Here is a 13,936-nt window from a genome sequence, read left to right on the forward strand (position 1 = left end):
CCGTGAAGCATGCGGAGGAGCCAAATTTATGAGTATAAGTTACTGCTGCAGAAAAGGAGTAGTAATAAGTCCAGCACCACACATGGCCAACCAATGATACTGCAACACGCCCCATTAGGAAATAATGGAGGCAGGAACCTAAATTAGAATCCATAGGAAATAATGTCAACTTAAATTAATTTGTTTTGACTTTTAAAAAAATGTTTGCACACTCATAAAATATGTAAATAGACACACACAGGCACACACATATAGACACAGACAGATATATATATATACACACACATACAATATAAAATATTTTAATTACTTTTTAAACCTGAGAATAAATGTAGCATTATTGTTTTAACAAATCATTAAATTATTTAAATTAATTCTATATATACCTTTTTGTAAATTTTAATACATAATTACTAGTGATAAACATTTTACTTTAGGTGGGATGTTTTAATAAATTATTTAAGAAATGATAATTTAATATAGTAAATGTTATTAAAAATTTAATCCAGAATTAAATTATAGTACTTTGCCATTTTTTAGTTTGTTTCACATTTAAGGTAAATATGTAAAATTGATTTACAATTTTTGTAAGCTTAATAAACATTTTGACATTGCCCTAAATATTACCATATAGAAAGCCCCAAACCTGGTGGTTATATTGCAACCTCATACTTTTGACTAAGTATGTTCTCACATGCCGGAGGTAGCACTATATAGTGTCTGATCTTTGAGCATCTTCGTAATGAACATGTGGTGAGGAAACTTACATATGAACATATTTGCAATAGGAGTAAGTATTGTAGTGAACACCGTATGGGTTTGAGTCTATCATACTTACGCTTTATATTCTTGTCACTTTTGGTGTTGGAGACTTTATTCTGCTCAAATTCTTCTTTGTACACGTAGAATGTGGTTGTAAGGTGCCACGTGGTATAGATGCTATTTCTGCTATGCATGTGGTGGAGGTTTTATTCGTTTCTCATTCGTTTTATGCATACACCGGGCAGGATTTATCAAACTGTCACTTAAAGCAGCGCAGCAGCAGAAATGCTGCGCTGTATTGTGCGACAGGGAGGGAGGGAGGGCGATTTCTAAAGCGATATGGCACTGTCCTCCTCTCTACATACCGCCGGTGAAGAATTCTGCTGCTGTGCGCCTCGCACACACCTTTGCGCCATAGTGCAAGTTTTGTGCGACAGTCTAGCATAGGTTTTTTACTGTAGGGGTTTGACTCCAGTACAAAATGCTATGCCCAGACAAGCTTTAAACTCTTCCTACTGTGTGTTTTTGATGCAGAGTGGAGCAAACATGCAAAGTCAGAAATGAAAGACGAGATGAAAACATTTCTCCTTTTAACACCTGCTTTCTAAAGGTGTTGACGCAAAACCCTTTCTCTGGTTTTTGGGAGTTAGGGTTTTGTGTCAAAAGCATGGGTAGTTGCATAGGAACGCCCATGTAACGCCCCCTTGACACTAAGGGGTATATTAATATATAGAAACGTGACGGAGCACGGCATTAGCCTTCTTGGGTTAATGCTGCGATCCACCACTTTTGTAACGCAGGGCTGCACCACATTTACAACAATACTGTGCAGCCCAGTGTTTCTCCCTGTGCTGGTGCTAATTACAGCTGCCTAGCGCCAATGCAGGCACCCTTGCACCTTAGTGTAATGATGTCTACATTGTGGGAATGATTGTCCTGCACATAAAAACAATCTTAAATGGTGAGTTGTAACTTCTAGGTCAGCAGCTTTGTGCAGCACGGGAAACAACCTGTACAACACAGTCATTACAATGCAACATCCTTTACATCGCATGCCATTACAACGCAGCCATTACATCGCATGTCACTACAACGCATGTCATACAATGCATGTCACTACAACGCATGCCATTACAATGCATTATAAGGTAAGAAATGGGGAATAGTCATTTTTAGCCCTACACTATCCAACACTTACCCTACTGTTGCACTTAGTGGAGTGGGAATAGTAATTTTTATCCCTACACTATCCAACACTAACCCTACTATTGCCCTAAAAGTAATATGTATTTTAATGATATACTTTGTAATGGTATGCGTTGTAATGGAATGCATTGTAAATGTAGTTTCTAAAAATGCGTTGTGATGGCATGCGTTGTAAAAACATGCGTTGTAATGGATGGTACGATGTAAAAACTGCATTGTAAAGGCATGCGTTGTAAATGATTGCGTTGTAACGTCATACATTCACATAAACAATCATGCAAGGCATTTTGCTGTTTCAATGTGTGCTGCACAATGCAGCCCACATAGAAACAGCAAAATCGAGGAGAAATAAAGCATTTCTCCTTGTTGCGCCATGTTAAGAGCAGGTTTATTTTGGTCTTCATTTTGGCACTGCCCCATATTTACACCACACTTGTAAATATGGGGCAGCATCAAAATCACTGGGTGTTGTGGTGGAACGCCCACCGCAACACTCATTGCTCTCCCCTTTCGCGCTAAGTATATTGTGAAAGGGGGCCTTATTTACAAGGCAGTGTTAAGCCACATTAAGTGGCTTAACACTGCCTTGTAAATAAGGTGAAGCCCATATTGCCACCACAACGTCCTGCAAAGTGATGCTGTGGTAATGATAGGGGCGCAAATTTGCCCCAAAGTAATGCAAGGCACCCCTTTACGCTACTTTGCATTATTTTTAGGCATTTTCCATCGCAAAAGAAGCTTGCACCGGAAAGTAAATCATTAAAAAACATTTGTGCTGGTTTGCGTCACTTTTGTGATACAAATACAGCACAAAACGTTGGTAAATCTGCCCATTAGAGTGCGGCGTTATAGTGGCACAGGAACATAGGCTATTCTTCTGAAGCTTCATGTTGTGAATTTGTAGAACTAATGTAGCACATGTGAAACAACAATCTATGAAAAAAAGCTTTTATGCAAATATAATGTTGATTTTCTGTTTCGTAGAGAAGAAAATTCCTGAGCCCAAGCGTGAATTTATAAACTTTAATGTATGTTAGTCCTGAAGAAGGTAGCAGGAAAGGAATAGTGGCCACCGAAACGTGCGTTGACCATCCTTGTTTAGGTTCATCAGGTTTGGGACCAACAAAGATATGAAGCACACCATTGCATATGCTGGATACTGTGGGTGAAATCCAGGAACCATTGTTTTTATTTACAGAAAGATAGGGTGTGAATGTGTGGATTGATGTTGGGAGGGTGCAGAGTTTAATGGGTTTGAGTAAATTCATTTTTGGAAAAAATAAATAATGTTTTCCTGTGGCAATTCTTAGCAACAACAAAATATATAATACATAACCAAATCAAGTTGTGAAAACATGGTTATGATATTTTTTAATTAAAAAAAACGGAATAATATCAAATTGTAGTGTGATATGTGTCATAGATCATAGAGATGTCTACCGAGGTACAATAAATGCAGGTTGAGATGGAGTGTTTGTTGTTTGAAGATTTTATTACCACTCTCGCCAACCTAGAAATAATATTTTGGGTTTCCCTTGGTTGTCTACTATTCTCGATCAGTGTTTCCTAAAGTTAGGGCTCCGAAATGCCTTCTGTGAATACCGAAAGCCTTAAAGTTAGGATTTTTCTCAGTTTAGGAGTAGTAAAGTTAGGAGTCCTAACTTTAGGACTCCTAAATGCCTTCTGTGAATACCGAAAGTCTTAAAGTTAGGATTTTTCTCAGTTTAGGAGTCCTAAAGTTAGGAGTCCTAACTTTACTTCTCCTAAACTGAGAAAAATCCTAATTTTAAGACTTTCGGTATTCACAGAAGGCATTTAGGAGTCCTAAAGTTAGGACTCCTAACTTCTGTGAATACCGAAATGAGTAAGTGCCTTCTGTGAATACCAAAATGGTGGTAAGTTTAGGATTTTGTCTTAAGTTAGTTCTGTGAATCGGGCTCAGGGCCACGACCTAAATTTTGGTGGTTTGGCAAAGTCTGTGCAATAAATTAAGATGCCTTTTAATTCTGTGTTTATCTTGCCATTTGCGGTGCTTAAGGTGCTTAAAAAACAGAGGCCAAATATCAGGCCATGTCTTCTGACAAGTTGCTGCTTCCTCTTTTAGCATGGGTATTGGTGTTTACTTTTTTTCCCCTAATTGCAAAGTGAGAGGACTTTTTAAAGTGAATAATGTGACAATTTTAGAAAGCCATTTTTTGCTACAAACAACAAAATGTAAATACCTGTACATGAACTGTGTGCATCAGCAGTTAAGAAAGCAAACATGTATCTACCGCTCCAACCTCCTTGTCACTGAACTTCTGGCGGATTCCACCGACTCCTGCGAATACCTCGCCCTCTCCATTTGCAGCAACTCCACCCAACTGTGTAACTTGCCCATCTTTTACCACCCCCCAGGTACGAACGACTCCTTCACCGATCACCTTATGGAACTCATTACAGCTAAGACCTCGTCCAACGCTAAAGATATTTTCCTTGGTGATTTCAACCTGCACTGGAACGACCCCAAGGATCCTCATGCCAAAGCCATTAAAGACCTCCTGGCCGATCAAGCCCTGACCCAAGCCTGCTCACTCCCAACATACTCGAAAGGGGCCACTCTAGACTGGACCATCTCTAAGGAATCAACAGTCAAGCTTATCTCTATAGACCCGTGCGACTGGTCCGACCACCACGCCATCGCCTTCCTACTACCTGGCACCCGCAAGTCAAGGGCACCGCAACCAGTGATTCCTAAACACTGGGTCAGAAACACTAAAAACCTGGACCACAGGGAATTGGAGGCTCGCTGCAAATCAGACCTCCCCCCCTCGCATATCACAATGGTCAGTGACCTCAACGATCACTACTCTACAACTATATCGGACATTCTGGATGACTTAGCCCCACTAAAACTAAAGAGAACCCAAATCAAAAACAGGAACCCCTGGTTCACTGGATCCCTCAACAATGAGGGGAGAGCCCTCCGACAATCCGAAAGACTCTGGAGACAGCACCCCTCTGTAGCACATCTAAAACTTCTTCGTCAGGCCAGAAATGCCTACAAGAGGAACATCATCAACTCAAAAAAAGAATTCTTCAGATCCGAACTGGGGAACGCCAAGAACAGACCCCGTAAGCACTTCGAACTGGTCAAACACCAATCCAATAAACTGGCCAAAACCGCCAAAGAAACCCCCAAGTCTTTAATATCATCCGATGAATTCTCCTCCTTCTTCGCTGACAAAGCCACAGTCTTAGGAAACGAACTTAGTGCCGGCACACACTCTCTACTCCTTCCGGACCTGCCTCCTCCTCCGGCGCTGCCCCCACTGACTTCACCTAAAGAGCAAGCACTCTAGACCGATTTCAAACTCTATGGCGAAGACTCTCTGTGGCAGGGATCCATTCCTGACTCTCTCAAAACCGGCCAAGTCCTCCCCATTTTGAAAAAGCCATTGCTTGATCCAGCCTCACCCGATAACTTCAGACCTATCTCCAACATCCCCCTCTTAGCTAAAGTGTTGGAGAAATGTGTACAACAGCAACTAAGTCAACATATCAACAACTTCCACCCACTTGATGACTTCCAATCTGGATTTAGACCTGGGCACAGCACCGAAACAACCATGCTTCACATTGTTGACGATGCCATCCAAGCACTTGACCAAGGGAAAACCTGCCTCCTAATCCTTCTAGACCTATCCCTGGCCTTCGACACGGTCAACCATGTAAAAATACTCGAACGCTTCAATCTCAGAATGGGATTGGATGGCTCCGTGCTTGAATGGTTCAGGTCCTTCCTCCAAAACCGATCACAGAGATTCCTAATCAATGGCAACCTATCTGCTCCTTCTCCGGTCATCGTTGGTGTCCCTCAAGGATCAGCCCTGTCCCCTACCCTGTTCAACCTCTACCCTGAACCTCTTGCCGAAGTCCTACGGACAGCGAATATCACCTACCATATGTACGTTGACGACACTCAGATCTACATCAAAACCTCATCCCTCAAGGAGATTCTCTCCCTGAATGAGGCCCTGAAAGAGACTGTCCAATGGCTCGCCTCAACTCAAACTCAATGCAAAGAAAACAGAATTTCTCCTAATTTCCCCCCAAAAACCAATCCCGAGATGCAGACATGGATTAAGGCTATCAAAGCCTTAGATTGCCCACCTACCATCGTGGACTCAGCCAAATCTCTGGGAATTACCCTGGACAGAAATTTGAACATGCGGGACCACATCAACGTGATGGCCAAATCAGCCAGATTCCACCTGAGCTACCTCAGAAGACTGAAACTCTTCACTGCCGACCTAAAAATTACAGTCCAAGCACTTGTCATCTCCAGACTGGAATACGGCTGCTCTACCCTCTCGGGTTTACTTAAGGTCTCCCTGGCACCTCTAAAAGCCTGCTTCAACACTGCCGCCAGACTTCTTACCAGCTCAAGAAAATTCAACCACATTTCTCCTCAACCTGAAAGCTTTGAAATGGCTTCCTCTTGAGACTAGAATATGGCTTAAACTGGCCTGCATCACACACAAGGCCTTATACTCAAACTCCCCTGCTTATCTTGCACAGAAATTGGTGGTATCCGGAGGAATCAGAAACTCCCTATCCGCCAGAGACCTCCTGCTTCAACCTGCACACTTCTGGAAAAGAAAAACCTACAATCGGGCCTCCTAGGGGGCCGCCCCAAGAATATGGAACTCTCTCCCGCCCACCATCAGAAGAATCCCTTCTCTGGAACGCTTCAAGAAGGAGGCCAAAACCGTCCTAATGGGTAAATTCCTCAGTTAAATGTTGCCTTCTACCAGCACAGAGACCCTGATCAACTCCTGACTAGTGCCTCCCCTCGGATTACCTAGTCACCGCTCCTAGAAACCTGGGGACTTGGTCTTGAGTAACTATAATATGCAAACTGTACATATGTGTCCGCTATCCTTTATATATCCTGCACCCTGCCCCTCTTTATGTTTTGTATTTTATCGTGATTCCAAGCGTATTGTACGTTGTTATGATTCCTGTAAAGCGCTCTGATACCCTAACGGGTCAAGTTTGCGCTCTATAAAACACAAAATAAATGAAGTAAATTTTTTTTGTAATTTCTGAAGTGTGCAGGAAACAGAGGGGCATATTCACAAAGAAGTGGCGGTGAGAGGCGTTAGCCTCCTTGGCTTAACGCCTCTCACCGCCACTTCAGAAAAGCCAGTCTGCACCCTATCCACAAGAATGTGGTGCAGCATGACGTTTCCCCCATCGTTGGCGCCAAGTCTCACGACTTAACGCCAAGACAGGCACCCTTGCACCAGAGCGCAAGGGTATCTGCGGGCAGGGAGGTTTGTTAATGCACAGGAAGGTGTCCCTTCCTGTACATTAACAAACCGAAAATGCCAGTTTGCTTTTTCCATGTGTGCTGCTACATGCAGCACACATTGAAAAAGCAAAAACGAGGAGAAATAAAGCTTTTCTCCTCGTTTAGCCACATTAAGACCTGATTTTTCTAGGTCTTACGTTTGGCGCTGCCACCTATTATCGCTGCCCTTGATAATAGGCGGTAGCGTCAAACTCAATGGGTGTTGCGGTGGTGCGCCCACCGCAACAACCACTGCACGCCCCTTTTCACGCTAAGTTTAGCGTGAAAGGGGCCAGGGCCGTTTCTACCACTAGGCAGGCCTAGGCGGCTGCCTAGGGCGGCAAAAGGTGAAGGGCGGCCAGCGGCCGCTGCAAAAAAATTAAACGTCAACAGTCAGGAAGTACTAATAAAGCTGGTGCGTGCCCGAGTTGAAGCTCAAATTCAGTAACGCATAATCAGCCCTAAAAATCAGTGTGATCGGTCGAGGCTGGGCAGGTGTGCTTTCTCCCCATATCATAAAAAATTAGCTGCGATCCTTGATCGCAGCGCCCTTGCATCCATGACTTTGCAATCCCAGTGTAGTTACTGTGAGGCCAGGTAACGTAGCTCCTTCAATTCCACCATCGACGTGACGTAACCTGACGTCATGTTCGGCACCATGGGCGGAGGCTGTGCGCGCGCGGCCGGCAAGAGCCAAGAGGCAGAGAGAGAGAGTTCCCGCTGCGGCCTGCAGGCTTGCCTATCAGGTACCGGGGGAGACAGCGGTGGGATCCATCCAGGTCGGCAGCCTGCGGCAGGCAGGTAGATGTAAAAAAAATGTTTAGGGGGTTAAAGGCCTGGTCAGTTAGTTATAACCTGGCCCAGGCTAACTATTAACTAACTAAAGTAAGCAAGCAGAAAGTTGAGCGGTCGTGTCTGCCTGGAGCGAAGGGGGGTTTGAAGTGCGTGCAGGGCAGACTCATTCCAGGCACGCCACTAAACCATAGCTGCCAAAACTCTAAGGCAAAAGGAGTTGTGCACAGGTGGAAGAGGAGCCCTTGGGATATGTATCATGAGTTCCCAGGATGCACGGAAATCTCTGTCTGGGGCAGCTTTTTAAGCATACCTATGGGAACGTTTGTGAATAAAAAGAAAAGTTCTTTTAGCTGGAGATGTAAATATCTGCCCGTATTTTTCTGTTATTTTTATGCCTAGGGGCTAACGTGGTTCAATCAGTTACGATGATAAAAGGGCTATAATAGAGTTAATATATTAGGATTACACTAATTGCAGAGATAATTAGACATCATTTTATACCTGGGATGGCTGATTTCTTGTTAATGCTATGTGTGATGTGACGTGCATAATTTCAGTGTAATTATGAGTGACGTTTCAGGGACTATGAGTGACACTTTCTGGCAAGCAACATAAAGATGAGGGAAGCACATAAATATCAGAAAATGCACTAATTTCAGCAACGAGAAACACTAAAAAGATTTTAAACGTACTGCACAGTACCAGAAATTGAAGGGCACTAATCTAGTACTCTTACAGATACTCGGGTGGGGGTGGCAAAACTTACTTTACTCAACTCTCTGTTCTTGGTGATCTGATCTTCATCCAGGCAGCCGTAGCGCTGTGTGTCTGGCCTCGGCCATTGACCCTGCAGCAGCAGTGTAAGGTTCTGTGCATAATATATTTAGACCGTAGATTAATAGAAAGGGTCGGGTGTGGCTAGTGGCTTCCTTAGTGTCCTATGACCTGGAGATAGATGGCATCCTCCATATTACTTGTGGGGGCGGGGTTGTTTTTTGCGATGTGTCATGGCAGATGCTGTTGGTGAAATGTGAGGATCAGGTGTATGGATGGAGCCCAGGTTTTACACATGGAATCGGACGGGATTATGAAGTGGTACCGCCGGCGCCATGAGAGGCGAAGCTTGGCATGCCTGATGTTCGACAGTACCTATAAGTTATTACCCATTATTGCAGATGTGCATCAATGGTCGTCGTATACTGCTGCCTGCTTAAAGGTTCTAGGGAAGAGTTTCAACTGGGGCCCTCCCAGTGGCTTGGACTCAAGTTAAAAGGGGGAGGGGAGAATGCCCTTTGGTGAGGGGGGAAGTGGTCTCTGAGTGACTTCATGTTTGAGTGGGGATGGATGATGGAGGGGGAAGTCTTTCACATCGAGGAAAGGAAAGTGTGTTCTTTATGTGGCAAAGAGTATGTGCAAGTAAGGCCACTAATTGGTCTCATCCTTTTGCAAAGGCGCTGCCGCCGGACCGATTTTAGGGGATTAGCAGCCCATGTTTTTATCCGGCGCGGTGGTTGAGGAATGCTGTAGGTTCTGTTTTCTACAGCCGTATGCCTGGAGGGTTGTGTCTACAACCTTGTGCTACTGCAGTCATTATAAAATATGTATTTCACGAATTGAAACGACTTACTCATTATATAACACTTTGTTAAAAAAATCCTTCATCCAGGACAGCTGACACTTAGATAGCAGAATTAAACATGTTAATCAAATGTATTGCTCATAGATGTTTGCATCCTATGCTGCCCCTTATTTAAATGTATCTAAACTTTAGTGTTTATGTAATGGCAGGAAAACCTTAAGCTGTTTAGACCTGCCTTTGTGCCTAATTACATCCAAGGAGCCCTGCTGGGATTGAAAAAAGGTAATTTGCAGTCTGCGCATCTTTCATTGGGTGATCAGTATTGTTGTTTCAGAAATGACCCAATATTTTATGAGGTTGCTCTGGTGTTTGCACTTCCAAAACACTGATTTTGACAGTCAGTGGCTCTTGTGTAGGTCTTCTGTAATAGTTCTCCCATTTAGGCCATAATTTTGATTGCCCGGTGCATTCCTGCGGGTCTAGTGACGGCAGTTACTGGGCCTATTGAAACTGAGGCCCAGTTTTTTAGGAGGGCATACTAAAACCTAGTGTGAAATACTGGAGATAAGGGCAAAAGGTGGAAATTGGAGTGACAACTGATTTTCAGGAATTCGGCATTCGAAAACGTATTCTCTGTTGGCTGTTGCATAATAGTTTGGCAATAGGCCAGGTAAGTATTTGAGTTGAAAGTCCTTCTTGATTTTGGCATCCAGCTATCTTGCCCTATTTTTTGCTTTATGTATGAATTGTTATGCTAGGTACTACCATATTTCTTGACAATGCATGATTTTGAGGTTGAACCCTCTGGGTTTAGGAATGCTCACGATTACCCAAAGGGTGTCCTAGCGCTACAGAGAAAAACTAAAAAAACACACCGCTCAAATAAGTAAAAAATAGACTCATGAAACTGAAGAGAGAAAATTTTTCAAAGATTTACAGAAGTAGTGAAGGTTAGTGCTGTGCCTAAGGGAAGGTGGGAGAGTATTCCAGAGTTTTTGGCTACCAGGTAGCAGTGGAAGAGCATGCTGAAATATAGCTGAAATAGCCTCTAAAAGTAGAGGGGGCAGTTTTTCTAGAACTTAAGAATTGAAGGGGGAGTGAGGAGACCGGATTATAGTTACTGGGAATCTAAGAAGGCAAATAAGGTTTCTTGAAGAGTGGGACTACCAGAGCCTATTTCTTGGCCATCGGAACATGGGCCTTGGCAAGTGAGTGGTAGTAGTGGTTTGTGAGCACTGAACAAATCTGCGTTTCACCTCTGGGCAAATTCGACCTGGGAAAACATATGGGGTAACTAGCGCTATATAAATACAAACCTTTTTTCCTCTTCTATCCTTCCGAATCCAAATAACTGACTAACCTATACACCACTTAAATTACTTTCATATTTCACTATACTAATTCAACACTAATCATCTATGGGTCTCGGAGTAGCTTGCTGAAATCATTAAATTGATCTTAAAATAGATTTACGAAAATCGTTTCCATTAATGTTACTGGCTTCTTAAATCTTTCGGTAATAATGTTGTTACAATTTTCTAATGCAATACACAGAATTATTATATACAATATTCAGAACTATTATTCCCCTCTATTTTTCAGGTAGAATAGAAAGGATCAAAAATGGCAAACAGGAAAAAACTCTCAGGTGCTCAGTACAGAAAAAGAAAAGCGGCTAGAGAAATAGAACTATCCAAATTGGACAGGTCTATTGAAAAATGTCTACATCCTCCAAAGAGTTCTCTTGAAGTTGCTTGTGCATCAACTTCAACCTCAGAAAAAGAAGACGATATAGGCCTACCAGACAGGGACATAGAAGTTAACAGCCGAGAGCAAAAGAACACGTTGTAGTGGATACTGCAAAGGATAACCTTGAAAATGAAGATGGTGATCAAAGTAAACGCCCGAAAATAACTGAAGAAAGCGTTAAAATAGATTATTCAGAGCCTGCTTCCTGGGAAAACTTACCACTAAGTAGAGACAAATTAAGAAGTCTTTTGGTTGAAAATGGGCCAAAACAAGTGAGCAAAAAATTTCCTTTAGATGAGAAAAAAAGGAAGTTTTCAGCTGTACATTATAAAAGAAAACTTCCAAATGGAGAAGAAGTTTACCGTGAATACCTCCAGTATTCAGCATCAACCGATAAGGTTTTCTGTTTTTGCTGCAATGTATTTGGCGGAAATTCAAGCTCAAGTACAAGTCTCACTCAGAATAGATGCATCGATTGGCATAACATATCAGCAATTCTGTCTTCACACGAAAAGAGTGTTGAACATATTACCAACTTCCATAACTGGAAGTGCCTGTATACAAGTCTAAAATAAGACTCAACTATAGATAGTGCTAATACAAAAAAGCTTAAAGAAGAAGAAAAGTACTGGCATCAGATCTTAGAGCGTGTAATATCTCTTGTAAGAGTTCTAGGTGCACAAAATTTGGCCTTCCGTGGCAGCAGTGATAAACTTCATGCTCATGACGATGGCAATTTTCTTAAAATTGTGGAATTGCTCGCCATGTTTGATCCTACTATGAATGAACATCTCAGGAGAATGCAAAATAAGGGTAGAAGACATGCTCACTATTTAGGAAACATTATTCAAAATGAACTGATCCAAGTGCTATCAAACGGTATCAAAGAGAAAATCATTTCATTGGTTAAAAAGGCAAAGTATTTTTCAATCATTCTTGATTGCACCCCAGATATCAGCCGCACGGAACAAATGACCATGATCATAAGATTTGTGGACATCGTGCAATCTTCAGGAACAGAGTCATTTCGGTCTTCAGATGAAGAATTCCAAGAAAGCAGCCTTGTGCAAATAAAAGAACACTTTTTGGGATTTGTGCCACTAACCGACACCACAGGTGAATCGATGAGTCATGTTCTGAGAAATCAGCTCAAAAGCTTGTCATTGTCAATTGAAGACCTACGAGGTCAGGGTTATGATAACGGGAGCAATATGAAGGGCAAGGAAATAGGTCTGCAGAAGAAAATTCTGGATATTAACCCGTGTGCCTTCTATGTCCCCTGCAGTTCCCACACCCTGAACCTAATGGTAAATGATGCTGCTTCGTGTTGCACTGAAGCAACAGCCTTTTTTGATGTTATACAAAGATTGTATGTATTCTTTTCTGCGTCTCCACGTCGATGGGATATACTGAAACACCATATACCATATTTGACTATAAAACCTCTGAGTGATACTCGGTGGTCAAGCAGGATCGATGCCTTAACTCCCATCAGGTACCAGTTACCACATGTGTATGGTGCGTTGTTTGAAATTACTGAAGATTCGACTCTCAAAGGCTCTTCTGGTACCATGACTAAGGTTGAAGCTGAAGGTCCTCTGAACAGCATATCTTCATTTAAGTTTGTTGTGGCAGTTGTAACATGGCAAAGTATATTATTTCAAATCGATTTGACCAGTAAGCTGCTGCAAGAGAAGCACTTTACTATTGAGAAAACAGTAAATGAGCTTAAAAATACAGAGGAGTATTTAAAAAACATGAGGAGTGACATGGAATTTGAGCGAGTTTTGGTTGATGCTCGAGAGCTGGCTGAAGAAATCAATATTGAGCCAATTTTTCAGCCAGAGATGAGAAGAAGGAAAAGGAAAATGTTTGCTTACGAATCAGAAGATGAACTCATCGCTGACCCCAAAGAGAAGTTCAGAGTAAATTACTATTTTGCAATATTGGACACAGCAATTAGTTCTGTAAAAGAACGATTCACACAGTTGAATTTAATTGCAAGAATATTTGTTTTTTTGTATAATATAAGTGACCTCAAGATGAAAACTTCAAAAGAACTCATGGATTTGTGTATCAAATTGGAAACAGCTCTAACCCAGCGTAGACCTGGAGAAACCATATCTTTTCTAAAGGACATTGACGCGGCATCTCTCTGCTCTGAACTTTCAGGAATAAGTAATTGAATACAAAAAAATTTGAAACCCGAATATGTGCTGAACTATCTGTGCCAAAACAAGTTAGAAAATGGTTTTCCTAATTTGTCCGTAGCTCTTCGTATCCTTTTGACTTTACCGATATCAGTGGCAAGTGCGGAGAGGAGTTTCTCAAAACTCAAATTAATAAAAACCTATCTGTGCAGTTCCATGAGCCACGAGAGACTCATAGGACTAGCCACAATTTCAGTAGAAAAAGACATGGCTTACCAGCTTGACATTAGAGATCTTGTTAAAGACTTTGCTGAAATAAAGGCAAGGAAGGTATCATTGGATTAACCTCTTCAGTGCCCA

The 13,936-nt window shown here is 42.2% G+C and overlaps 1 protein-coding gene across 1 annotated transcript; it reads left to right on the plus strand.

The window, feature by feature from the left end:
- Nucleotides 1-12,178: 12,178 nt before the first annotated feature.
- Nucleotides 12,179-13,612, plus strand: LOC146797406 (zinc finger MYM-type protein 1-like). Its single transcript, XM_085627601.1, has one exon. It carries the CDS (start codon nt 12,191-12,193, stop codon nt 13,610-13,612), a length of 1,422 nt encoding a protein of 473 aa, XP_085483727.1. The 5' UTR covers nt 12,179-12,190.
- The last annotated feature ends 324 nt before the right edge of the window (nt 13,613-13,936 follow it).

The sequence above is a fragment of the Triturus cristatus genome, chromosome 9 (genome assembly GCF_964204655.1).
Source record: "Triturus cristatus chromosome 9, aTriCri1.1, whole genome shotgun sequence".
NCBI lineage: Eukaryota > Metazoa > Chordata > Amphibia > Caudata > Salamandridae > Triturus > Triturus cristatus.